We start from the raw sequence: 27,913 nt of genomic DNA, 5'->3' as shown, positions 1-27,913 counted from the left end.
TGACTAAATACTTTTTTGCCCCACTGTATGTAGTATGTATGTTACATGTAGTATATATAGTATATATGTAGTATATATGTTGTATGTATGTAGTATGTATGTAGTATGCATGTAGTATGTAGCATGTATGTTGCATGTATGTAGCATGTAGTATATATGTTACATGTAGTATATGTAGTATGTATGTAGTATGCATGTAGTATGTATGTTGCATGTAGTATATATGTAGTATGCATGTTGTATGTATGTAGCATGTATGTAGCATGTAATTTTTTTTTTTTTTTTCTTTTACATTCAACACATTAGCCGGATGATGGGACTACTACTGTCCCATCATTGGCTAATGTGTCAATCACTGTCATGGTAGCAGGCATCGCCCGATGGGACTTGTAGTCCCATCGGACGATGCCTGCACAGACCACCAGAGCCTGCACAGCCCACCGGCGGGCCGGCACAGCCCCCCGGAGCCTGCACAGCCCCCCGGCAGGCCGGCATAGCCCCCCGGCAGGCCGGCACAGCCCCCCGGCAGGCCAGCACAGACCACCGGCAGGCCGGCACAGCCCCCCGGCAGGCCGGCACAGACCACCGGAGCCTGCATAGACCACCGGCAGGCCGGCACAGCCCCCCGGCAGGCCGGCACAGACCACCGGAGCCTGCACAGACCACCGGCAGGCCGGTACAGACCCCCGGACAGTCGGCACAGCCCCCCCGAATGCCCGAACTGACGGCGCATCATGATGTGCACAGACAGCGCATCATGATGACGTCATTTCGGCAGCCAATCGGAAAGCTCAACACTAGTCAGCAGGGGGACACAAAATCGCTAAGACTCCTATTTTTTTTTTTTTTCAGAGTTTAATACAAGCAATTCTAGTTTCTTAGTGATTTTGTGTCAGCAGGGGGACACAAAATCGCTAATAAACTAGGATTGCTTGAATTAAACTCTGAAAAAACTAGGATTGCCATTGATTTGTATTGGACTCGTTACTATGCGAGTAATCGCTTGGAAACTCGCAGAGTACCGACTCCTGCGAGTCCCCTACTACTCGCAGAGTAACGAGTCCTAACGAGTAGATTCGCCCATCCCTAATAGTAGCATGTGGTCTGGCCACGGTGTGTGGGTGTTTTTTCCTTGCATATGGTATTATTTGGTCACTATGTGATGGTAATATGTGGTCTAGCCGTGGTGTGACCGTATTTCTCCCTTGCATGTTGTATTATATGGTCATTTTAAAAAATGTGTGTGACACATTCCCTTAAAGGGAACCTGTCAGCAGGATTGTGCACAGTAACCTACACACAATGTCAGTTATACTGATTAAATTGATACCTTGGTTGATGAAATCTGTCTTATGGTTGTTCTTTAATCTTTATTTTCAGTTTTGTGCTAATGATATGCTCGTGCCCTAGGCATGTCTAGAGAGGGGGTCTGCATGTGGTGCTCTGATTAGATTTTCATAATGCAGACTACTGAAAGGTCACTGATCCCTCAGTGACCTGCCCCTAGTTTGCATAATGAATATCTATATATATATATAAATAAAAAACTTTTTGCAGGCAGGTGCCACCTGCTCTGCATTGAGGAAAATAAAGTTGGAACCAGCTCAACACACAGGAAAAAATTAAAATTCACAAAAAGTCTTTATTGGAAATCCTTTAAAATTGAAAGTAATGAAAAAATGGGCACTGCAGACAAAGCAATAAAGAGGGGTGATGTGTATAACAAGAATCAATCCATATGCGTTTCAAGCTACATGGCTCTTGAACACTGGATAGAGAGTGGTATACAAACAAAAACACATGGCACATATGTGAAACTGCACAGAAAAAAAGGAAGGGTTTGCATGAATGTGTATAAGGAATGTATGGTTAAAAACAATAGAAAATAAAATTAAGACATAACAAAACATCACAGAACATTGATAGAGAAAGAAAAAATTGTTAAAATGACAAGGGCAAATATAGCAATGAAGAGATGAAAAAGAAAACAACTCAAAAATTGTAATGGATTGTGACACAAACAAAAAAAAGGAGACTAGTAATTCAACATCACTTCTCGTCTGAGGTTCAGTCCTAATGAAACATAAGTATTCAAAGAAAAAATCCAGTATGTTTCTTTATTGCGTACCGCACTCGTGTGATTACCAGCTCTAATTTGTTTAGATATATGTTCAATGGCATATGCACGAAAACCTATTATGCTACGATTGTGACTTTCCACAAAATGTCTAGAGACCTGTGATATGTTTCTATCTGTGGATTCTTCAATATCATAGAGGTGTTCTCTTATTCTAGATTTCAGTTTTCGGATGGCAATGATGGGGGTGGTGGAGAAGGCAATGATAGAGGTGGTGGAGAAGGCAATGATGGCAATTATGGGGGTGGCGGAGAAGGCAATGATGGAGGTGGTGGGGAGGGCAATGATGGAGGTGGGGGAGAGGACAGTGATGGGACATGGAAGGGAGGAGGACAATGAGGGATGTGGGGAATTGGGATGGGAGTAAGGGGGACTTATAATGGACTTCCGAACAGAGGGAGGAGGATGTTATATATATGGATGTAAAATTAATTGGGTGGGGGAGGAGGGTGATAAGCTCTTGATAGTGTCCTCCCTCATCTCACAATTCATTGTGATGCTATTGGGGACTTATAATGACTGGGGGTTACACAGTACAGGGACTAAGGCTATGTGCACAAGTTCAGGATTTGCAGGAGATTATTCTGCTGCATATCCTAATGTGTTGACAGGAGGAAAATTGCATAAAACACATTTAATTTTTTCCACATTTTTGCCATGCTTTTGTTAGATATTTTTCCCCATTAGTACGGGTGTAATACAGTGCAAGAATTGACATACTTGGAAAGGGAGGTGAGAGGACCATGCATACCAGGATAGGGGGGTGAGAGGACCATGCATACCAGGATAGGGAGGTGAGAGGACCATGCATACCAGGATGGGGGGGTGAGAGGACCATGCATACCAGGATAGGGGGGTGAGGAGACCATGCATATCATGATTGGGGCTGAGAGGGCCATGCATACCAGGATAGGGGGGTGAGGGGACCATGCATTCCAGGATTGGGGGGTGAGGGGTCCATACATACCAGGATAGGGATGAGGGGGTACCATGCATACCAGGATAGGGATGAGGGGATATCATGCATACCAGGATTGGGGTGTGAGGGGACCATGCATACCAGGATGGGGAATGGGGTGCCATGCATACCAGGATTGGGGGGTGAGGAGACCAAACACACCATTATAGGGATGAGGGGGCCATGCATATCAGGATTGGGGGTGAGAGGACCATGCATAACAGGAAAGGGGGGTGAGGGAACCATGCATAACAGGATAGGGGGTGAGGGGACCATGCATATCAGGATGGGCGGTGAGGGGACCATGCATACCAGGATAGGGGGTTGAGGGGTACCATGTATACCAGGATTGGGGATGAGGGGACCATGCATACTAGGATTGGGGGGTGAGGGGGTACCATACATCCTACGATAGGGATGAGGGGGTCCATGCATACCAGGATTGGGGGGTGAGGGGACCATGCATACCAGGATTGGGAGGTGAGGGGACCATGCATACCAGGATTGGGGGGGTGAGGAGACCATGCATACCAGGATTGGGGAGTGAGGGGACCATGCATACCAGGATTGGGGGGTGAGGGGACCATGCATTCCAGGATTGGGGGGTGAGGGGTCCATACATACCAGGATAGGGATGAAGGGGTACTGTTGTGAGTTCATTTTCCCCTCCGTCACTGAGGCCTGGTGAACTCCCTATTCTAGTGAAGGAAGGTAATGAGCCTGATTATCAGGCACCTGGGACTAATGAAGACGATTGGCTGAGTGGAGTCACTGACTGGATTTAAGGCAGCCTACGCCCTTTCTGCCCTGCGGGTGATTTCTCTGTGGACTCTTGGACACCAGTCTGATTCCTGCTCTCCTAAAGCTAAGTTTTCTGTTTTGCCTTTTTGCATCTAAGATTTGTTTTTGTTTTTCTTGCTTTTTGGATTCTGCCACTCCCTGCTGGAGTGTGCAGTGTTCCTAGAGCTCTGTCTTCTGAAAGTACCTGAGTGCTGATTTAGTTTTTGAAGCTTAGTTGCTTCAGGGCCATTTTTATATCAGCTTGTTGGCTTTTGTCTCTGTTAGGGTTTTGGCAGATTGCAGACAGCAGCCTTCCTATCCGTTCCTATCTAGGTAGTTTTTGGGCCCCGTCTTTGCTCAGCCTGTCTTTCTGTCTGTGTAAGTGTTTTCATCTTGCTTCACCGTCATTATATGTGGGGGGCTACCTATTGCTTTGGGGTCTGCTCTGGGGCAGTTAGATTTCCCCTTTCCTTCTTTAGGCCTATGTATCTCTCCGGCTGTGATCGAGGGGTCTAGGTCATCGTAGGAACCCCCCACGGCTACTGCTAGTTGTGTTGATAGGTTCAGGGGTCTGCAATCTGATAGTTGCCAACTTCTCTGGTTTTCAGGACTAGCTAGCATTTCTGTTTTTGCCTCCTACGGTGACTCAATCATAACAGAATCACCCGCCTAACCGCAGATCCTAGGACTAGCTAGCATTTCTGTTTTTGCCTCCTATGGTGACTCAATCATAACAGGGTACCATGCATACCAGGATAGGGATGAGAGGGCCATGCATAGCAGGATAGGGTTGAATGGGTACCATGCTTACCAGGATAGGAATGAGATGGCCATGCATACCATTACAGGGATGAGGGAGGTATGCATAGCAGGATAGGGATGAATGGGTGCCGTGCATTCCAGGATAGGAGGGAGGCAGCACATACCAGGATGGGAGACCATATACCAATATAAATGCTCGCCACCCGGGCATAGAACGAGTTCATAGCTAGTATATATATATATATATATATACACCCACACACACATGTACATACAGTCATGGCCTAAAGTGTTGGCACCCTTGAAATTGTCCTGCCCACTTTTGGGTTTTGTGATTTTTGTGTCAAATTATGTGAAATTTGCTTTGTTTCCCTCTGTTTTTTTTGTGTTGTTGCAATACACACAAAGGAAATAAGCATGCATATAACAAAACATGTCTGAGAGAAATTCTCCATTTTCAGACAATTTCAGGAGTGCCAACATGTTCGGCCATGACTATTAAATACTGTATATACTAGTAAGTTTAAAACTAGCTTGGCCCGTGCAAAATGTTCGCACATTGGTCGTCAGGGGCGCAGGCAATTTCAGATGTTCAAATGTAAATGTATTTCATGAGATGATGGTTCTTTTCTTGCTGAAGGGAGCAAGTTTCTCTTTCAAATGGTGTATCATTTGTGTATGTCGGGCAAAGTAATCAGCAAAAAAGCAGTGCATGCTTACAAATGTGTTTGCATATGTGACTCAGCATTTGTGTGTGTGGGGCGAAGTAATCAGCAAAAAGCAGTGCATGCTTACAAATGTGTTTGCATATGTGACTCAGCATTTGTGTGTGTGGGGCGAAGTAATCACCAAAAAAGCAGTGCATGTATACAAATGTGTTTGCATATGTGACTCACCTGCAGTGAAGTGTACAATCCTCCAATGTGCCTGAAATGGGCTTGGCAAGCACTTGAGCAAGCTGTAAAGACCCCCAAGGCAAATGTTTGGATTTGTTAGTGATGTCTGTAAGCAGCTTTGTGGTAGTGTGCTTTGGGGTAGTGTGCTGCCACCTGCAGGTAATTTGACCTTTCAAATGGTGTATCATTTTTTTTTGTGGGTGGAGTATGAACAGAGAAAGTGTGCAATTCAATAGGTAGTGTATGTTTACAAATGGGTTTGCACATGTGCCTCACCTGCAGTGAAGTGTGCAATCCTCCAATTTGGCTAAAATAGGCTGGACAACCAGTTTGGCAAGCTGGCAAGCCACCAACGCAAATGTTTGGATTTGTATGTGATGTCTGTAAGCAGCTTTGTGGTAGTGTGCTTTGGGGTACTGTGGTGCCACCTGCAGGTCATTTTTCCTTACTGCAAGCTTATGAAAATTAATGCTTAAATTGTATTTTGTGATCAAATTGTGGATGTGTGGTTTGTTTGGCTATTTTCTTGCTGAAGGGGGCAAGTTTACCTTTCAAATGGTGTATCATTTGTGTGTGGGTGCAGTATGAACGGAGATACAAAGTAATCACCGAAAAACAGTGTTTAGAAATAATAGAATAGATGCAAAGAATGAATCACAGTGTGTAAGAGCAGTTGTGTTTTTTTCACAGGTAGCAAGAGAGAAAAATCTAAAGCAGGAAAAGGATATACATTTTGTACTACAGGTTACAAACTTGTGTTGACACCATTACTTATCATGAGTTATTACTCACATGGACCATCAGCTGGGCCATAGTTGAGGAAGAAAACTCCTATGGCTATGAGGACACATGTTCTCCATGTCAATTTACGCACGAGCTGTGAACGATGAAATCCTCTCTTCAACATGGAGCTAAAAGCAAGAGCCACTGAGGTGCCGATGATGAAGACAAACCTGAAACATATTTAGAAATATGCCCAATGGTTATTGAAACTGTAACATACACATTTTTTCAATAAAAATTGCCAACTTAAAATTTGTCTGGTTAAGTGCAGCAAGAGAGTAGAGTCTAAAAGTTAGATTGGAAATTACCACTATGAAGGAAATATATAATTATAAGGGAAACTATACTATCAGTAAAATAACTACAGTAGTTAAGGCTGCATTCAAATGACTGTCTCAACAAAAAGGATATCTGACTACTCTTATTACAGGAACTCAGAAGAACTAGAGATGGGTGAGCTTGTATCAAAAAAGTTTGCAAATCTCAAATTTGGCACGAGCGTAGCACATTCGGATTCGTGGTCCAGTTTCCCGAGCATTTTTACTCAAAGTCTGCAAAATTCAGTCATACTTCGGTAAATCATTGCATTTCCCCTAATGCTTTTGTTTTCACTCTGTCTAGGATAGTGGTGCTATACGATGAGCAGGGTGGACGGGGGATGTGTTTGATGAGGGGAGGGGGTGTGGAGAGGTTAGAGAATTGGTGGACTGTTTTTTTTAAAAAAAAATTTAAATTTGTTTTAACCCCTTAGCGACCAAGCTATTTTGTAGGTTAAAGACCAGGCCTTAATTTTGAAATCGGACCACTGTCACTTTATGTGGTTATAACTCTGGAACGCTTCAACGTATCCCTCTGATTCTGAGATTGTTTTTTTTCGTGACATATTGTACTTCATGTTAGTTGTAAAATTTCTTTGATATGACTTGCGTTTATTTATGAAAAAATGGAAATATGGCGAAAATTTTTAAAATTTTGCAATTTTCAAAATTTTAATTTTTATGCCCTTAAATCAGAGAGATATGTCACAAAAAATAGTTAATAAATAACATTTCCCACATGTCTACTTTACATCAGCACAATTTTGGAACCAAAATTTTTTTTCTTAGGAAGTTATAATGGTTAGAAGTTGACCAGCGATTTCTCATTTTTCCAACAAAATTTACAAAACCATTTTTTTTAGGGACCACTTCCCATTTGAAGTGAGTTTGGGGGTTCAAAATATAACAGAAAATACCCAAAAGTGACACCATTCTAAAATCTGCACCCCTCAAGGTGTTTAAAACCACATTCAAGAAGTTTATTAACCGTTTAGGTACTTCAAAAGAATTGAAGCAATGTGGAAGGAAAAAATGAACATTTAACTTTTTTTCCCAAAAATTTTTATTTGGACACAATTTTTTTTTATTTTGTCAAGGGTATCAAGAGAAAATGAACCACAATATTTGTTGTGCAATTTCTCCTGAGTACACCGATACCCCATGTGTGGAGGAAGACCAATCCTTAGGCGCACGGCAGTGCTCAGAAGGGAAGGAGCATCATTTGAGATTTTGAACGTCAAATTGGCTGGAATCGAGAGCGGACGCTATGTCGCTTTTGGAGAGCCTCTGATGTACCTAAACAGTGGAAACCCCCCACAAGTGACCCCATTTTGGAAACTAGACCCCCCAAGGAACGTATCTAAATGTGTGTTGAGCTCTTTGAACCCCCAAGGGCTTCACAGAAGGTTATAACGTAGAGCCGTAAAATTAAAAAATCATATTTTTTCCTCAAAAATGATCTTCAATTAGCTATAATTTTTCCATATTTCGGCCGACAGAGTCATGTGCAGGCTTGATTTTTGCGGGAAGAGCTGACGTTTTTATTGGTACCATTTTTGGGCACATAACGTTTTTTGATCGCTTTCTATTCTGATTTTTCTGTTCATTTCAAATCGAGCTTTCAGCACCTAACTAGATTGTACTAAAACTATGTTGCAGTCTCAGGAGGCCCCATTTGCTAATCAAAATCATTTGGGCAAAAACTATGCTGCAGTGAGGAATCAGGCCAGATTTCCTCTTAAAAATGATTAAGCCTAATATAGGAGTTAAGCCAGGAGGACATATTAACTAATCCAAATAGTTTGGGATAAAACTGTGTTGCAGTGAGGAATCAGAAGTCCAGATTTCCTCTTAAAAATCATTAGACCTAATTGAGGGGCTCACCCAGGAAGCCATATTTGCAAATCCAAATAGTTATGGATAAAACTGTGTTGCAGTGAGGAATTAGAAGTCCAGATTTCCTCTTAAAAATCATTAGGCCTAATATATGGTTTCAGCCAGGAGGCCCTATTTGCTCAGCAAAATTGTTAGGTATTCAGGTCAACTACATGCTAGAGCACACTTTGAATAGTTTGCATGAGGAGGTGGTGGTCCCAGAGGAAGAGGTGGAAGCAGAGTAGGATGCAGAAGTGATAACAATATCTCTAAGTTCCAGATCACATCGTCACACATGCAGGTGACATAGGAGGGTGAATAACAGCGATCGAGGGGGACTCATGGTACCAGACAAACTGTTAGTAATGGTGCAGGAGCCAAGGAACAAATTGAGGGGGAAGAGGTGATGGATGGGTAGTAGTCAGTAGATGAAGAGGATAATGATCCCCTCTGTTGTCTGTGGTTGGCGGGAGGGGATGGAGGAAGCAACCTTGAGTGTTACTCTGCCACCAACACACCATGGATGAGGACCTCATGGAAGAACCCGACCTATGGGTGCCTTCTTGCTGCACCATCTTCAACATGATGCCCATATTCTTAGGGTTAAAAATACTACTGACTACTGGGTTGCCACTCTGCTAGCTACATGGTACAAGAGTAAATTTTGCCAGATGCTTCACTGCTTCACCCACTGGAAAGGGACGCGCACATGCTGCAGTATCGAAACACGCTTCTAAACAGTGGTTTTCCTCGAGACAGCAGTGAGGCACACAGTGTGCATTGCAATCATAGACAACTTCCAACCCTGGGAACATCAAGGCGCCATTGCAAAAACATTAGCAGCAGCAGCTGTGTAAGTGGCATAAGCAATTACGGTGAGTCATTTCGCACTTTTTTTTAGACTAGCCTGTGCAACAGTAGAACAGAGTACAAGTCTGACACCATGAACGATTGGAGAGGATGGTGCAGAAGTATCTTGAGCTCATTATAAATGCTATCAGGGGAATTTTGACCCTTATGCATTATGGTCTTAGCTTGCTTGTCATGCCTTGGAGGTTTTGTAATGCCGGGCAGCCAGCGATCTCTCACAACATGTCTTCAGCACTGCTGGTGGTTTTTTGACTGATAATGGCATCTGGCTATATCCTGAATGTGTAGACTGCCTAACTTTCCTCAAAATGAAGAAGTCATGATCTAAAATAACTTTTGCACCGCAGTCGCAGACAGGGCAGACTAGGCGATGGTGTCATTTTTTGTGTCATGCATTGATCTTGCATTATTGCAGTCTGTGTCACCTTTGTTGTGGCTTTTGTGCCTGCTGTTACTACACTGCTGCTGAGGTTGCAAACTTTTTTTGAAATGTGGAGACTCCAAGTTGTATCTCCATCTGATGGGTTGCCTGTAGTGGAAAGTGTGTCAGAGGCCTATTATACTGTTTCTACTCTGTGTAAATTGATTCCACTTTATTGGTATGTGACAATAATTTTTGGAAATGTGGAAAATCCTTCATGTGTGTTGCCTGTAGAAGTAGTGCTCTCAGACAGGCAGGCCTGCACTTACTTTCACTCAACTGAATGTGCTACTATCCTTACATTTTTATACCAATAGTACTCTATGAAATTGATGTTTGTGCCATCTGAGTGTGGCTGAGAAAAGAAAAAAAGTGGAACTCTTGCATGAGGTATTAGGGCTTCCAACAAAGAAGGCTTACATAACTCACTTAACTGCCATGTCTTCATTGAAACTTCAATTCAAAGCTGTAAATGCTGGCCCCGACCCAGATACCTCATGCATGGCCCATGGCTGACTGCTGCTGTGCCATTAGCAAATTTCAACTGTGGGTCAATTGATGCCACTTTTCATAGTGTCTGCCCCTAATTGTATCTGTTTGGGAAGCTTGTTTTCACCACTAAGGTGTTGCGTATATGTTTGTTTTAGCCTCCCATTGAATCTAATGTGGTTCAGGTACATTCGTCGAACCGTTCGGCGAACATGTTTGGTGAACATCGGGACGTTCGGGTAACCAAGCCGAACCTTCAAAGGTAAGCTCATCTCTACTCAGAAACAAAGGGTGGGTCTCCTGGGAGAATATTGAGAGGTGACCAACATGGCACGTTGGCTTTTGGACCCTTAACTTCAAAGGAGCTAGCAGATGGTTTATAACGAGGCAGAATATTTCCTATTGACTGTATAGAGATGAGTGAGGAAGACACAGGATATTTTAAATGCAAGGTCAGAACTTAGCCCATCGCCCAGTCACAAACAGCAACTTTTAAATGGGCCAATATGGGCCATCCTGGAATTATGATCTTATGGTCAGGACTATAAAAAAATGGTTGGCACAAAAAAAGTTGTTCACATGTGGGGGGGGGGGCTGTTGATGATGCTTGTTATCCATAATTCATTTTCTACTTCTCCTAAGCACACAGAAGGACAATAGGTATTTCTGTTCTTTTTCCCTTTTTATTTTATATCTGATTTGCATATTTGTGTATTTTTTTACTTTTATCTTTTTATATCTTTTATTATAAGCACTGTATATTTTTATATTAAATCTTAAAATCTTTAATAATTTTGATCCTTGTATGCTCTTAAGAATCCATAGCCTTTCAGAGAGTGTGTGACCTTTGAATTGTCTGACATTGATATATTTTGGGGACTCATCACTCTGTGTGTTTGATGAGTGGTGGCAACTGTTAAGAAATCAGGGTGTGCTGAAGATGTTGAGGAGTGATTTATGCTCACTTTATAGTCTAGAACAGAGGTTGAGTGTTGAATTGAGCAAGAGGAGAAAAATTAACCCTTGCAGGCATACCCCACGTCACATTCTGAAAAGTGCGTACGTGAAAACCGCCGTAAGACCGTGAGCACAAGACAAAATAGAGACACAAAATACTGACAACGCATGTCAGGGACAGTTAAGTAGGAAGTACATGTCCTTCAGTAAGATGTTAAATGTCTCTAAATTACATTGAAGTAAGCAACTTTCTAAAATGGCAGGCCTGTCCCTGTAATGTGTGCTTAGATGTTAATGGGTTGTAAAGTGGGTAATAATTTTCCGACTGACCCATTCAGTCAATGGTAGTCACATTATTGACTTAATGCTGTTTATTGTATAACCGCAATCATACAGAAAGGACTCATCTCTTGTGTCATATTTGCTAGCAGTCATTAATGTAGAAGATGAAAGCTCTGCATTTTTGACATTCTTCTTACCTATCCCCCCTCAAAAATGACTGGCAGCCTTCCCATCTCCATTTGAAAGCAGATTTCTTGGTCCCTTAGAGGTTTCATAATATCCATAGGTCAAGCAAATACTCATAAACAGTGCATAACCACAGACTGACTTCTGCTCTGGAAACAGTTTTCCCTCAGTGGCCATACATAAGTAAAAGTAATAGAATTTTTTTTGTCTTTAAAAATGAAGATGTACGTAGAACTCAAATTGATGCTCTTGTTAATAAGTAAAACATTTTCTTTAATTATTATGAAAACACATAAATAAATTAATAAATGAATATTAACAAAGTCCAAAACTTACAGTAAAAGATTACATTATACTAAAGGTATAATTGCTATGCAGAAGAGTATACAGTAGGTTTCCCAAAAGTAAAATGGGAACAAAATGTACTCTGCATGCTTAGTTGGAGATAAGGTTACCCCTGATATTCACTCCTTTTCCATAAAAATATACTGTACCATAGTCACGATTCACATCAGAAAATTGAAAAGATAGTACAGAGATCAGAAACAACCTATGAAGCTTTGATACAAGAGTGATTCATCAAGATCAGTGATTTGGTGGAGTCAGGTGCCCCTCAGTCATGAATAGGTGCACACCTTTTCATGAATCTGTAGCATCTGACAAGTGGTGTGTGCCTCCGTGCAACATGCCAGAAATCTTACTTTAGTCAGGGGCTGAAGTGAGATTTTTGTTTTATGGAATGATGAGGTGTGTGTCACGCTCCTGTTCCGCCCCATAGAATGTCCCGCGTGTCATTCTATGCGCCCATCAGTTGTCCCATGGCATGATCATGGGGTGCTAATGGATTGCTATGGCAGCCAGGGGTCTGCTGTAGACCAATTTGCCTGCTATCAATGAGCTCCATTGAAACCCAGCCAGACCATAATTTTAACTATATACAGCAGTACATTATCCGACATGGGTAAATATATATATTTATATAGTTTTCTAATGGTGGTTTTTAGTGATGAGCGAGTATACTTGTCCTCCGGGTGTCCTCCGAGTATTTTGGTGTGCTCGGAGATTTAGGCTTTGTTGACGCTGCTGCATGATTTGCGGCTGCTAGACAGCCTGAATACATGTGGGGATTGCCTGTTTGTTAGGGAATCCCCACATGTATTGAGGCTGTCTAGCAGCCGCAAATCATGCAGCTGCGTTGACAAAAACTAAATCTCCTAGCACGCCAAAATACTCGGAGGACAACTGAGCATGCCCGGGAAAACCCAAGCAATGAGTAAACTCACTCATCACTAGTGGTTTTGTATTAAGATAGGTTACATGGACTTTTACATTCACGGTATATACTTGCCAGCTGAGACCAAAAGTGATCTGTTGTGGAGCTGCACAGCTTCATTAATTGTATAGTGGTGGCGGTTGGGTACTGCAAATATGCACGCTAATGATTTGAATAGGGGGCGAATGTGCACTACCCAGTCGTGGCCACTATACAGCTGTACAGCTGATGGAGCTTTGCTGTGCAGCTCAGCAACTGAACATTTCCAGCCTGCCCTGGGAGCAACTGATTGGCTGGATTTTGCATACCCGATGATCAGATATTGATGTAAAAGTCCCTGACAATCCCTTTAAATACAATCACCATTAGAAAACCATACATATATCAACAGATATGAGATAAAGTACCAATGCTAAGCATAGCACATACAATATAATAAGAGATAATGATAATAAAAATATTGCCATCTACATAGATACTGTTGTAAAAACAATCGCTTTTGTAATTTACTGCTTTTAAAATTGGTAGCCATTCTTGATAGATTAACACCTTTGCTTCTATACAGCTTTTTGCTTTGCTGACCTGAAATTAGGAGGTAACAGTAAAATTAGGTGACCCTTGCCAGCGTCAAACTAGTGCTTAGAAGATCAATAGTGAAGAGTTTGTAAGCACTGCGCACATTCTGCTGTTTAGCACTTGCTGTCAATATCCAAGGTGACAATCAGTAAATAAACTAAGAAAAAGTGTTATTAATAAAGATGAACAGATATTTTGAAATTAAAATTTGCTAATTGCACTGAATTTTAACCCAAAATTTGATTTGGGCAAGTAAATTTGCACAAATGTCATTACTGGAAAGCTTGTAATAGTTTGAAATATATATCTGGGACAGAGGATGAAAAACCCCAGTGACTATAACAGCTTACACCTTACAGGAGAGAGGGGGAGAGAGGGGGAGAGAGAAAGAATAATGGTGACCATAAGAGCTTACACTTTACAGGAGAGAGAGAAAGGATCATGGTGACCATAAGAGCTTACACTTTACAGGAGAGAGAGAGAGAGAGAGAAAGGATCATGGTGACCATAAGAGCTTACACTTTACAAGAGAGAGAGAGAGAGAGAGAAAGGATCATGGTGACCATAAGGGCTTACACTTTACAGGAGAGAGAGAGAGAAAGAGAGAGAGAGAAAGGATCATGGTGACCATAAGAGCTTACACTTTACAGGAGAGAGAGAGAGAGAGGATCATGGTGACCATAAGGGCTTACACTTTACAGGAGAGAAAGGGTCCTGCTGACATTAAGACCTTACACTCTACAGAAGAGAAAAAGAGAGAGAAGCAGAGAGCGGACCCCACTGACTATAAGAGCATACACTCTACAGGAGAAAGAGAACATGCTGATAATAATAGTTTACACTATATAGAAGAGAGAGGACCCTGCTGATCATAGGATTTTACACTCTACAGGAGAGAGAGGACCCAAGTGACCATAAGAGCTTGTGTAAAGGGGTGAGATATGATGTCATTCTTGCCTCCCTTCCTAGGATTGCCCCCTCCTATGATGTTGTGTATATAGTGCTAAGTTATAATGCTTGTGATTAATGCCTGCGATACTGCTCCATTTAATGATGTATTATCGCTAGTCTTTCATGGTATTGCCACATGTATGTGTTACCATTGTGTAGAAAGTTGTAACATATTGTCTTGTATTTCTGTGTTATATTATTGTATAATGTTAGGTGTCTGTTGAGCATGTACAGTTAGGGTAAGTTAGTGCATCCTCTTGGGGACATTAGAGGAGGGCACTTTAGTTTATAGTTGATATAGTCTTGGGTAAGTGTCGTTCTGTTGCGGGCCACTAGATGGGGCATACTAGTGGGCTCTATAGATAATAGCTGATAGGATGTTCATAGAGGGTTAAGAGTAGGAGGGGCTGCTGGGTAGTAAGCGGGGACCTTGTAGGAAGTTAGGGGAGACAGGGCCAGGGTGCCCTAGTGTCCACATGGGCTCCAGGCCCAGACAGCTTGGCAGCCATGCAACATTCAAGCGCTGCATCTCACGTTACCCACGGCCACTGTGTGTGTCACAGCAGTGGGCCAGTGCAGAAATGAGAAGATGTGGTGACTTGTCGTCTGAGCCGATGCTTTTAGGGCAGGAGTCGGCTGGACAGATGAAGTGAAGGAAGCTGGGACTTCGACGAGTTCAGTACAGAAAGCCGGAAGCTTTACTAGAGGCAACCGAACCTGGTGACTGATGATTTTGAGTCTGGGGCGAAACAAGCAGAAGGAATTGTCAAAATGGCAAGGTTAGGCCAGGAAGGAACTGGGGAGCAGTCTAGGACAGTCCGGTCCGGCCGTGTACTGCACAGAAGTAACAGTCAGCAAGGGAAAGATCAGGAAACAAGCAAATGTCACCATGTACCAACTGTGGATGTAACGTGTGAGATACTCAGTAAAGAAAGTGTTAAAGTTGACTCAGACTGTGTCTCCATTGCTGGGGGTTACCTGGAAGAGGGACCATTATTGCCTGGGAAGTGCCCAGAGGAAGCTGATTCTGGAAATGCAGGTATGCAGAAGAGAAGAGTACATTTTCCTGTAGGGCAGTGTTCCCCAACTCCAGTCCTCAAGAGCCACCAACGGTTCATGTTTTCAGGATTTCCTTAGTATGGTCCAGGTGATAATTGGAGTACCTGCGCATGCAATAATTCCATCACCTGGGCAATACTAATGAATTCCTGAAAACATGACCTGTTGGTGGCTCTTGAGGACCGGAGTTGGGGAACACTGCTGTAGGGGAAGGACTGGACATGGATATGGCAATTGTTCAGGTCACGACCACAGTCCTGTCACTCCTTTACATTTACACGCTACAAAAGAGAAAAAGAGAGAGAAACAAAGAGAGGAACCCACTGACCATAAGAGCTGACAATCTACAGAAACAAGTGAGAAAGGACGCTGCTGAATATAAGACATTACACTCTCCAGGAAAGAGAACTCCACTGACCATAACAGCTTACACTATATCGAAGAAAGAGAGAGGAGCCTGCTGACCATAAGAACTTACACTCTACATGAGAGAGGATCCCACTGTTTAAGAGCTTAGACTCTACAGGAAAGAGAGAGAGCGAAGACCCTGCTGATCATAAGAGCTTATACTGTACAGGAGAGAGAATCATGCTGACCATAAGAGCTTACACTCTTCAGGAGAGAGGACCCCACTGACCATAAGAGCTTACACTGTACATGACAGAGAGAGAGAAAGCCGACCCCGCTGACCATAAGAGCTTGCACTCTACAGGAAAGAAAGATGATACCTTTGACTATAATAGCTTGCACTATACAGTAGAGAGAGGATCCCACTGACCAGAAGAGCTTACACTCTAAAGGAGAGAGATGATCCTGCTGACCATAAGAGCTCACACTATACAGTAAAGAGAGGGGACCCAGCTTACCATGAGAGAGAGGGAATCCCACTGACAATAAGAGCTTACACTATATAGAAGAGAGCGAGGACCATGCTGATCATAAGAGCTTACACTCTACAAGAGAGAGAGGACCCAGGTGACTATAAGAGCTTACACTCCCCTGGAGGGAGAACCCCACTGACCATAAGAACTTACAATATATAGAGAGAGGATCCCACCGACTATAAGAACTTACACGCTACAAGAGAAAGGACACCACTGATCATAAGACGTTACGCTATACAGGAAAGAGAGAGAGAAAAAGAAAGTGAGAGAGGACCCTGCTGATCATGTACACTCTACAGGAGAAGCTCTGGAAACGGACACAAAATAAGGCAATACTGTCTGGATATTATATAGTGAATGCCTCCCTCTGGAGTTTCATCTAAAGTGCTTCACTCTGAGATTTATATGGAAACACCAACGTAAATGCTTAGGGTAGAGAACCAGATATATGTGATCCCAAACATTATATAAAATGTTCACAATAAAAGTTTCTTCTCAATCCGCAAAAAAAGCAATCCCCACTCACGTCCATCATCTGTCAATGGAAATATAGGAGGCTTCCATGTTACTGATAGCACAAAGGCTCTGGAACAGCGCTATAGCTCCTCACTCCCCAAAAGAAATACAGTGAATGCTGAGGTCGCAAATCCAAATGCCCCTCTCCCTTCTGAGTCCCACAGTGTGCCTAAACCACAGTTAGTGTCCACATGTTTGGCATTTCTGCAGTTATGAGAGCCATCCTAATTTACAGGTGCATGTCTAAAGAACCAAGAGCTGGGCTTAATGTATGGGCACTTCAATATATGGGCATTACAATGGCAGATTTGCAATTTTCACTCAGCAACATTCACTGTTGTTTTTGTCTGAAAAACACCTATGGAGTTAAAATCGTCACTACACCTGTAGATAAATTCCGAGAGAGATGTAATTTCCAAAATGGGGTCATTTGAGTCAAACAGTGCTCCTTCCCTCTTAAACCTCGTTGTATGGCTAAGCAGTATAGTACAGATGATTATGGAGTTGTAACAACCCTGCTGGCATCACTACATGGTCTCCCATCCCCCGCACACCAACTTACTTTCTGCTTCAAGCCATGCTGTGAATACTGTCTGTTGCCAGCCCTGTGCTCCATGTGCTATGCCTCGTGTTTTCCTGCTTGCTCTCCATGTTTCCTGACTGTGCGTATAGGGGGGCGGCGCCTGAACTCTCTGGTTCTTATGCAGTCAGGGTGCACCTGGGTAATCTGTCCCTGACCAATCACCTGGAGCCCTTGACTATTTAGTTTCACCACTCCCACTGTAACATTGCCTGTGCAATGTCTAAACTCAGTTAGCTCCTTGCTGCTGAGCCAGCCAGGCCCTGTCTTGCCTTCTCTGAAGGCTCTTACTGCATACTCTTGTGTCTTGGTACCTTGCCTAGCATTTCTCTGTCCACCTGCCAGGTGGCAGAATATCCTGGCCCTTGAGTCTTGGTCCTTGTGTCTTTATGTCTCTGTCTGAACTCAGTCTTTCCTTTGTCTATCAGTCTCCCTTTCTCCTTGTCCGTGGCTCCCTTCCTTGCTGTGTTTTTCCTTGTGTCCTCCCAGTCTGTGCATCTGCACTCTAGCCGCTCTGTCTGCACGGCTCCTGCTGCCGCTGCAGAACCTCTTGCTGCAGCTTCTCTCAACAGACCTTGTGGCTCAGCTTTGCTCCATTCCTGCTGCCACTGCAGAACCCCTTGCTGCAGCTTCTCTCCACGGACCTTGTGGTTCTGCTTTGCTCCAGTCCTGCTGCTGCTGCTGCAGAACCCCTTGCTGCAGCTTCTCTCCACAGACCTTGTGGTTCTGCTTTGCTCCAGTCCTGCTGCTGCTGCAGAACCCCTTGCTGCAGCTTCTCTCCACAGACCTTGTGGTTCTGCTTTGCTCCATTCCTGCTGCGGAACCTCTTGATGCAGCTTCTCTCCACAGACCTTGTGGTTCAGCTTTGCTCTACTCCTGCTGCCGCTGCAGAACCTCTTTCTGCAGCTTCTCTCTCCACTCCTGCCTTCACCTGCACCTCCTGTGTGAACAGGTCCAAACCTGTTCCTTCTTATTTCACTCTTGCCTGCCTGCATCCATACATACCTGCACCTCCTGTGTGAACAGGTCCAAACCCGTTCCTTCATATTTCACTCCTGCCTGCCTGCATCCATACCTGCTGTGTGAACAGGTCCCTACCTGTTCCTTCTCAAGCCGTGCCCGCCTGTCCTGTGTCTCAAGCCGTGCCCGCCTGTCCTGTGTCTCAAGCCGTGCCCGCCTGTCCTGTGTCTCAAGCCGTGCCCGCCTGTCCTGTGTCTCAAGCCGTGCCCGCCTGTCCTGTGTCTCAAGCCGTGCCCGCCTGTCCTGTGTCTCAAGCCGTGCCCGCCTGTCCTGTGTCTCAAGCCGTGCCCGCCTGTCCAGTGTCTCCAAGCCACGCCTGCCTGCCCAGTGTCTCCAAGCCACGCCTGCTTGCCCTGTATCTGTCGTACCTTCTTGCCCTGTGTCTCAGTCTGCCTGTCAGTCACATCTGTCCAAGTGACTTGTCTCCAAGTGGGATCAGCAGCCACAGCCAGACACCGCCCTGGAGTGGCACCCGACAGCTATCTGCCGCACAAGCCTGACCTCACCATCAGAGGCTCCAGTGAAGACCAGGGTAGCTGTTGCAGTCACGCCCCTTCCAGGGTAGTCTGGTCTGTGGCACAGTGGGGCCACAACCCCCGGCTCGCGCCATTCAGCCAAGGCGCGAGCGTGACAGTTTGCACAGGCCATGGTCCCCGCTGAGTCCCATGTCCTTCCGCTTGCAGAGCATGATGAACTCTCTTCCTGCCAGTATGAGCCACCGGAAGAATTTGTTCCGCCTTGCGTGGTTCCAATTGTTGAGACGTCTGAACCACTCATTGTCTCCAGGGCTATGTATGAGCAACTTCTGGCCTATGAGGAGCACAACCCAGATGACCCGCCTAGGTTCTATGGGGATCCTAACGAGTGCCAAGGGTTCCTGAAAAAGTGCCTGCACCAGATCCTGCAGAATGCAGCCTGGTTCCCCTCTGACCGGTTCAGGGTAGGATACATCATGTCCTACCTAGCAGGAGATGCTCTGATATGGATTACTCCCCTCTGGGAAGCAGGGGATCCTATTGTCATGAACCTAGGGGCCTTCCTGGTGGCCTTCCGTAAAGTCTTTGATGTGCCTCGTCCAGTTGCTCCTGTAAAGTCTTCCCCTCCAAGCTTCCAGAGACAGACCAGACAAGAGGAACCTGTGGGTGAAACGTCTCAACTACCTATGACCGTCCAGCCATCACCTGTTCCACAGTCTGCCGGTGCAGCCTCCCGTGCAAGATCCAAGAGGTCTAAAAAGAAGAAGCGGGCCAAGTTGCAACCGGAATCTGGCCTCTGCCCTGTGAAGCCTGTACTCCAGAACCCTGGGCCAGTAGAAGAGGCTGCCCCTGGCGAGAGTACTCCCTCTCCATTAAACTCTTTGACTGTTTCTCTGCCTTCAGGGAGCTTTGGTGTGTTTAAGTCGCCAGTCAGACTGAGTCAGTGTGTGGTCTCTGTCATACAGCTCCCGAAGCCAGCGTGGGCGATGTCTCGAGGTGGCCGAGCCCTATTGGAGAACAGTCTAGTCCTGCAAGGACAACTACAGCTCCAGGTCGGAGCTTTATACGTGAAGAAGTTCATCTTCCATCTACTGACTGGTATGCCCATGGGTCATTCTGAACCAGAGATCCTGATGCCCATTTATGTTTGGAGACCCAGCAAGGCACCACACTTGAAACAACCAAGGGACAAGAGGTGTCTGGTTCCCTTGCGTCGCATTCAGTCAGCAAGGTCGTCTTCTTCGCCTGGTTTGCTAGTCGCCGAGTCAAGGTGTGAGGATGCCTCTGAAGAGGGGGAGGCGGTCTCAGTCTCCTCACACATCCCCAGCGACTATACCAGTGTTCTGCTCCCAAGAGCACCCCTGCCTCTTGATTGTCTTCCCCAGGATAAAGGGCTGAAGATGGATCCAGAGTGTATGCCTTCAGCTCCCCTGTGGCCTAGGGGTGAAGGTCCCAAGACAGAGCTTCACTCATCCTCTAACCAGGAAGATGTGGTCCAGTTTTTTCAGGGTAACAGGCTGAAGTGGCTCCCTGTATGTATGCCTCCAGCTTCCATTTGGCAGGTGGGTGAAGAGGTTGGAACAATGACCTACGTATCATCATTTCTCACCAATCGGGAGGAGGAGGTCCAATTTTTCTGGCATGTCGGGCTGAAGTTGGACTCAGTGAAGGTGTCTGCTGTTTCTAGTTGGCCAGCTGATGTAGGGGTCAAGTCTGAAGCTTCCAGGTCCCTGCCTTCTGCCAATCAGGAGGAAGAAGTCCTTGTACCCTCTGTGTTGGAGGCTGTTGGGCACCAAGAAACTTGGCACTCGGTGATTCCGGATGGCACACCTACTTCGTCTCACCAGAACGATGCCCTGTCAGCCTGGACTGTGTGTGGTTCCATACTCCTTCTTCAGGTCATTCTGGCAGGCTTGAGGAAGAGGGGCCGTAAAGGGGGGGTACTGTAACAACCCTGCTGGCATCACTACATGGTCTCCCATCCCCCGCACACCAACTTACTTTCTGCTTCAAGCCATGCTGTGAATACTGTCTGTTGCCAGCCCTGTGCTCCATGTGCTATGCCTCGTGTTTTCCTGCTTGCTCTCCATGTTTCCTGACTGTGCGTATAGGGGGGCGGCGCCTGAACTCTCTGGTTCTTATGCAGTCAGGGTGCACCTGGGTAATCTGTCCCTGACCAATCACCTGGAGCCCTTGACTATTTAGTTTCACCACTCCCACTGTAACATTGCCTGTGCAATGTCTAAACTCAGTTAGCTCCTTGCTGCTGAGCCAGCCAGGCCCTGTCTTGCCTTCTCTGAAGGCTCTTACTGCATACTCTTGTGTCTTGGTACCTTGCCTAGCATTTCTCTGTCCACCTGCCAGGTGGCAGAATATCCTGGCCCTTGAGTCTTGGTCCTTGTGTCTTTATGTCTCTGTCTGAACTCAGTCTTTCCTTTGTCTATCAGTCTCCCTTTCTCCTTGTCCGTGGCTCCCTTCCTTGCTGTGTTTTTCCTTGTGTCCTCCCAGTCTGTGCATCTGCACTCTAGCCGCTCTGTCTGCACGGCTCCTGCTGCCGCTGCAGGACCTCTTGCTGCAGCTTCTCTCCACAGACCTTGTGGCTCAGCTTTGCTCCATTCCTGCTGCCACTGCAGAACCCCTTGCTGCAGCTTCTCTCCACGGACCTTGTGGTTCTGCTTTGCTCCAGTCCTGCTGCTGCTGCTGCAGAACCCCTTGCTGCAGCTTCTCTCCACAGACCTTGTGGTTCTGCTTTGCTCCAGTCCTGCTGCTGCTGCAGAACCCCTTGCTGCAGCTTCTCTCCACAGACCTTGTGGTTCTGCTTTGCTCCATTCCTGCTGCGGAACCTCTTGATGCAGCTTCTCTCCACAGACCTTGTGGTTCAGCTTTGCTCTACTCCTGCTGCCGCTGCAGAACCTCTTTCTGCAGCTTCTCTCTCCACTCCTGCCTTCACCTGCACCTCCTGTGTGAACAGGTCCAAACCTGTTCCTTCTTATTTCACTCTTGCCTGCCTGCATCCATACATACCTGCACCTCCTGTGTGAACAGGTCCAAACCCGTTCCTTCATATTTCACTCCTGCCTGCCTGCATCCATACCTGCTGTGTGAACAGGTCCCTACCTGTTCCTTCTCAAGCCGTGCCCGCCTGTCCTGTGTCTCAAGCCGTGCCCGCCTGTCCTGTGTCTCAAGCCGTGCCCGCCTGTCCTGTGTCTCAAGCCGTGCCCGCCTGTCCTGTGTCTCAAGCCGTGCCCGCCTGTCCTGTGTCTCAAGCCGTGCCCGCCTGTCCTGTGTCTCCAAGCCGTGCCCGCCTGTCCTGTGTCTCCAAGCCGTGCCCGCCTGTCCAGTGTCTCCAAGCCACGCCTGCTTGCCCAGTGTCTCCAAGCCACGCCTGCTTGCCCAGTGTCTCCAAGCCACGCCTGCTTGCCCTGTATCTGTCGTACCTTCTTGCCCTGTGTCTCAGTCTGCCTGTCAGTCACATCTGTCCAAGTGACTTGTCTCCAAGTGGGATCAGCAGCCACAGCCAGACACCGCCCTGGAGTGGCACCCGACAGCTATCTGCCGCACAAGCCTGACCTCACCATCAGAGGCTCCAGTGAAGACCAGGGTAGCTGTTGCAGTCACGCCCCTTCCAGGGTAGTCTGGTCTGTGGCACAGTGGGGCCACAACCCCCGGCTCGCGCCATTCAGCCAAGGCGCGAGCGTGACAGGAGTATTGCCATATTTAGCAGAAATTGTGTGACAAATTCTTATTGCCATGTTTACCAATTTCCCCATGTGACAATTAAAAATCTGGGGGCTAAAGCTACATTTTTGTGGCAAAAATATAATTATTTTTTCTTTACCGCCCAATGGGTGTAAGGTTCTGTGACACACCTATAGTGTCACTGTGATCAATGCACCCCTAGATGAATTCATTGAGAGGTGTAGTTTGTAAAATGAGGTCACTTACGTTATGGGGGATTCTGCTGTTCTGGCACCTCAGGGGCTCTGACACTGTCACATGGCATCCTCAAATCATTCCTGCAAAATGTGCACTACAATACAGCGCTCCTTCCCTTAAGAGCTTTGAACTGTGCCTCTAAAGTACTTTTCAACCAAATATGAGGTGTTGGTACAATCAAGAGAAATTTTATGACATAGTTTGTGGTCCATTTTGTACTATAATCCCTTTTCAAAATTGAAAACTTGAGGCCAAAGTATCATTTTAGTGGAAAAAAATAGTAATTTACCATTGACTCAGCCAAATGTTATACAATTCTGTGAATCACTTTAAGGTTAAAAATTCTTACTACACCTCTAGATGAATTTCTCAAGACGTGTAGTTTCCAAAAGAGGTCACTGGTGGTCTACTGTTTTGGCATGCCAGGGACATTCGCAATCTGTTCCAGCCAAAATTGTGCTCCAGAATTCAATTGGCGCTCCTTCTCTTCAGATTCCTGCCATGAGCCCAAATAGTAGTTTTCCACTACATATGTGGTAACAATGATACAAAATTCTGTGAAGCACCTGTTTGTTCAAGGTGCTCAAAACACCTCTAGATATGTTTCTTGAGGAGTGTAGTTTCCAAAATTGGGTCACTTGTGGGGGGTTTCCACTGTTCAGGCACATGCTACAAATGCTACATGTGTCCGCTATTTTATCCAGCCGATTTTGCGTTCCAAAAGTCAAGTGTCTCTTCTTCGCTTCTGGGTCCTGCTGTGTGCCCAAATAGTAGTTTTCCACCACATATGTGGTATTGGTGTACTCAGGAGAAATTGAACAACAAATTCTATGGTACATTTTCTTCTGTTAGCTGAAGCTAAAGAAACATTTTTGTAAGAAAAACATTTTTTCATTTTCACAGCTCAACGATATAAAATTCTGTGAAGCACCTGTGGGTTCAAAGTGCTTATGACACAGCAAATGTCCGTTATCTACTTCAGCCAATTTTGCATTCCAAAAGTCAATTGGCGCTCCTTTCCTTTCGAGCCATGCCACGCGCCCACACAGTAGTTTTCCCCCACATTTGGGGTATCGGCGTACTCAGGGGAAATTGCACAACACAGTTTGGCTTCTTGTTACCCTTGACAAAGTAAAAATATTGGAGCTAAAGTGACATGTTTACAGAACAAATTAAAATGTTAATTTTCCTTACACATTTCATTAATTCTTGTGAAGCACCTGAAGGGTTAATAAACTTCTTGAATGTGGTTTTTTAGGACTTAGAATGGCACAGTTTCTAGATTGGTGTCACTTTTAGGTATTTTCTGTCATATAGGCTCCTCAAAGTCACTTCACATGTGATGTGGGCCCTAAAAATATTAGTTTTGTAAATTTTGTTGGAAATTGCTGGTTAAATTTTAACCCTTCTAACTTCATAACAAAAAAAAATAATGTTTCAAAAATTGTGCTGATGTAAGGTAGACATGTGGGAAATATTATTTATTAACTATTTTGTGTGACATAACTCTCTAGTTTAAGGCCATGAAAATTAAAACTTTGAAATCTGCTACAATTGCTAAATTTTCTCCAAATTTCGGATATTTTCACAAATAAATGCAAGATGTATGAAACAAATTTTACCACTGTGATGAAGTACAATATGTCATGTGTAAATAATCTCAGAATCACCAGGATCCGTTGAAGTGTTCCAGAGTTATTACCTCATAAAGTCACACTGGTCAGAATTGTAAAAATTGGCCTTGTCAGACTGAAGAAAACAGGCTTCGGGGCGAAGGGGTTATTGAAGTAGAATTAACCCCTATAAAAATCATGCTGGTACTGTAGATTTTAGCAATGTTGTTTTTTTGTAAAAACATATTTAATAGATATGTTAAATGAGAGGGTTTCAGTGAAGACTAGGCATGGCCAGGAGCTTAGTGCACTGATCCACCACTTCAGTTATCATCCTTTGCCCCTCCCCTTGGTGATTGACAGTGACTAAATCAGACAGTGATCTAAATCCCCAGCTCTTTACACACTGACACTACAGGGACCAGGAGCGCACATTTACTAAAATCTACTATACCAGTATGGTTTTATAGGGATTCAGTCCACATTATAAATGGGTTCAAGTTCATGGAATGTGGGAGAGCAACAATCTCCCTGTCTAAAACTGTCCCTGCATGCAGCATTGACAAGGGTAGTATATGTGTGTCAAATCTCTTTACATAATACTTATTAAAATTGACTGTCTGACAAATATCCAATCAATAGTTTTCCTTACCAATAATTAATAACATGCCAGTAAATAGATAAACATGTGACTATCCTCATGGAGTCAGTGTTCCAATCACAGGTGTATGAGGTAATTTGTCCTAGGTGAACAGCATAATGTGCCAGCCACAATGTAACACAAAGATGTGTGCACCTGAAATGCTTAAAGGAGTATTCCCATCTCCAAGATCTTATCCCAATATATAGTAGGTGTAATAACAATAATATTACAAATACCTCCAATTAGAAATGTAGCAGCTGCACTGGGGCCCAGAAGCTCCGGGGGGCCCCTGCAGGGTGGCTAATAATGAAGGCAATTTGGCCTGTTTATCCGACCCCAAGGCTCTGGGGGTCAGATTGCCCTCATGTGCGGCGGGAAGGGAGAGATCCCTACAGCTCCGCTGCCTACAAGAGAAAATGGCAGAGGAGCTGCAGCGATCCGTCCTGCTTCCTGTCTCACACAGCAATCAGCGGTGCGGCTGTGCCAGACAAAGGAAGCTGCCAGCAGCGGTGATGCTGTGGCTGCAGGAGAGCGTGTGGAGAGGTGAGAGGTGCTGTCTGCTCTGTGTGTGTACATTCATGTGTGTGAGTGTGTAGAGATGAGTGGTGGTGTGTGTGCGTGCATGCGAGCATAGCGCTGCGGGGGAATGTGCAGAGAGGTGAATGGTGCTGTGAGTCTGTGTGTGTGTAGGTGGAGGAGATGGCATTTATGGGGGTGATGGGGGAGAAGGCAATCATGGGGGTGATGGGGAGAAGTCAATGATGGGGGTGATGGAGAGGGCAATGATGGGGGTGGTGGGGGAGAAATAAATGATGGGGTGGTGGAAAGGGCAATAATGGGGGGAGGAGGTAATGATGGAGGTGGTGAAAAGGAAAATGATGGTGGTCGAAAGGGCAATAATGTGGTGGTGGGGAGGAGGAAATGAAGGAGGTGGTGAAAAGGACAATAATGGTGGTGGTGGAAACGGCAATGATGGGGATGGTGGGGGAGGACTAAATGATGGAGGTGGTGGAATGGGCAATGATGGGGTGGTGCGGAAAAGGCAATGATGGTGGTGGTGGAAAGGACAATGATGATGGTGGTGGAAAGGGCAATAATGGGGATGCTGGTGTGACAACTATAAGGGTACTACGGAATCTAATTGAATGGGATAATACGAGACTGAGACCAAAGTTGATGCAAATAAGTATATTTAACAAAGGTAACACAACTAACAGAGTTCTTCCAGCAAAGGTAATGAAAACACATCACGATGTAAAGCGAAGCAAGTAAAGTAAAACTGGCGAGCACTTCCTGCAATAGTAACGAAAACACAGCACAATATAGAATGATGCACGTAAAGTAAAACTAGCTAAGCACTTCCTGCAATAGTCACAAAAACACAGCACAATATAGAATGATGCAAAATAACTGAAGAGCGGGGTGCGACCGCTAATATGAACTACTCCAACAGTAATATGACGCAGGTGTGCACAAGGCACTAAATGTAGGAGTCCAGCAGTAAGTATGAAAGCAAGCACACCGCATATAAACGTAGAAGTCCAGGAGCGTCATATACAGGAGACAGTCACTATTTGTCCCTTTAGGGCTGAAAGTCCCGCACAAGTCCAGCAACGCCGTCCCAAGCAAACACAGACCTAGAGGAAATGGAGGTGTTAGGATTCCTTACTAGCCACAGCAGTTCCAGAGACAAATAGCTCCAGACTAGAAGACCAGACCGTAGTTGAGCACAGACAGCATCAGGGAGATGCACAGAGGACTGTAGGCAGCAGAACGTGGAAAGGCAGAGCACTGAGTAACAAGCAGCAGCAGTAGGGGGTCCACCAACAGACAGGCAGGTGCTCTGGTGCTAACAGCAACAAAATACTGAGGCACAGAGGAGCACATGACCTGGACTAAGGCTGAGTACACACTTGCGTTTGGCAAGAGTGTGGAGGGCTGCGTACGTCCTCCCTAAAGCGCCCCTACTTCCGCACATCTTCCCTTAAGCTCCGCCTAGTTTCGCATGCGTCCTGCATACCTATCTTTAACATTGGGTACGCAGGGATATGCGTTGTATGCGGATGCGTCCGAATGCGTCATTTTGATGTGCCCGTTGACCACACAGGAATTCAACATGGAACAAGGTGGAGCTTAAGGGAAGATGTGCAGAAGTAGGTGGGGCTTAAGGGAGGAAGTACGCAGTCCTCCGAACTCTTGCCATATGCAAGTGTGTACCCAGCCTTAAATAATTAGGACAGACAGGAAGTTCAATGACAAGGCGAGATATGAGACTCCATCTTGGATCAGGGCAAACAGGCACAAAGGAAAGTCCTGAATCCTTACAGCTGGGGAGGAGGTAATGATGGAGGTAGTGGAATGGACAATGATGGGGGGGTGGTGGGGGAAAAGGCAATAATGGTGGTAGTGGAAAGGACAATGATGGTGGAAAGGGCAATGATGGGGGTGATAGGGGAGGAGGAAATGATGGAGGTGGTGGAATGGGCAATGATGCAGGAGGTGAGGGAGAAGGCAATGATGGGGTAAGGGAGAGGACAATAATGGGACACGGGGGGAGGAGGACAATGAGGGATGTGGGGGATTGGGCAGGGAGAGAGGGGGATTTATAATGGATTTAGGAATGGGGGAGGTGGAGGAAGACGTTATTATCATTTATTATGTTTAACACAGTCC

The 27,913-nt window shown here is 45.3% G+C and overlaps 1 protein-coding gene across 1 annotated transcript in view; it reads right to left on the bottom strand.

The window, feature by feature from the left end:
• Positions 1–27,913, bottom strand: part of LOC141088638 (heparan-alpha-glucosaminide N-acetyltransferase-like) — a 482,560-nt gene that overhangs the window by 448,933 nt on the left and 5,714 nt on the right. The window contains exon 3 of the mRNA XM_073574776.1: positions 6,326–6,486. Within this exon, the coding sequence (XP_073430877.1) occupies positions 6,326–6,486 (161 nt within the window). The remainder of the gene's footprint in view (positions 1–6,325; positions 6,487–27,913) is intronic.

The sequence above is a fragment of the Dendrobates tinctorius genome, unplaced genomic scaffold, assembly GCF_039654945.1.
Source record: "Dendrobates tinctorius isolate UK_male_01 unplaced genomic scaffold, ASM3965494v1 ptg000040l, whole genome shotgun sequence".
NCBI lineage: Eukaryota > Metazoa > Chordata > Amphibia > Anura > Dendrobatidae > Dendrobates > Dendrobates tinctorius.
The sequence above is the reverse complement of the archived record's forward strand: the minus strand, read 5'-3'. Positions and strand labels throughout refer to the sequence as shown.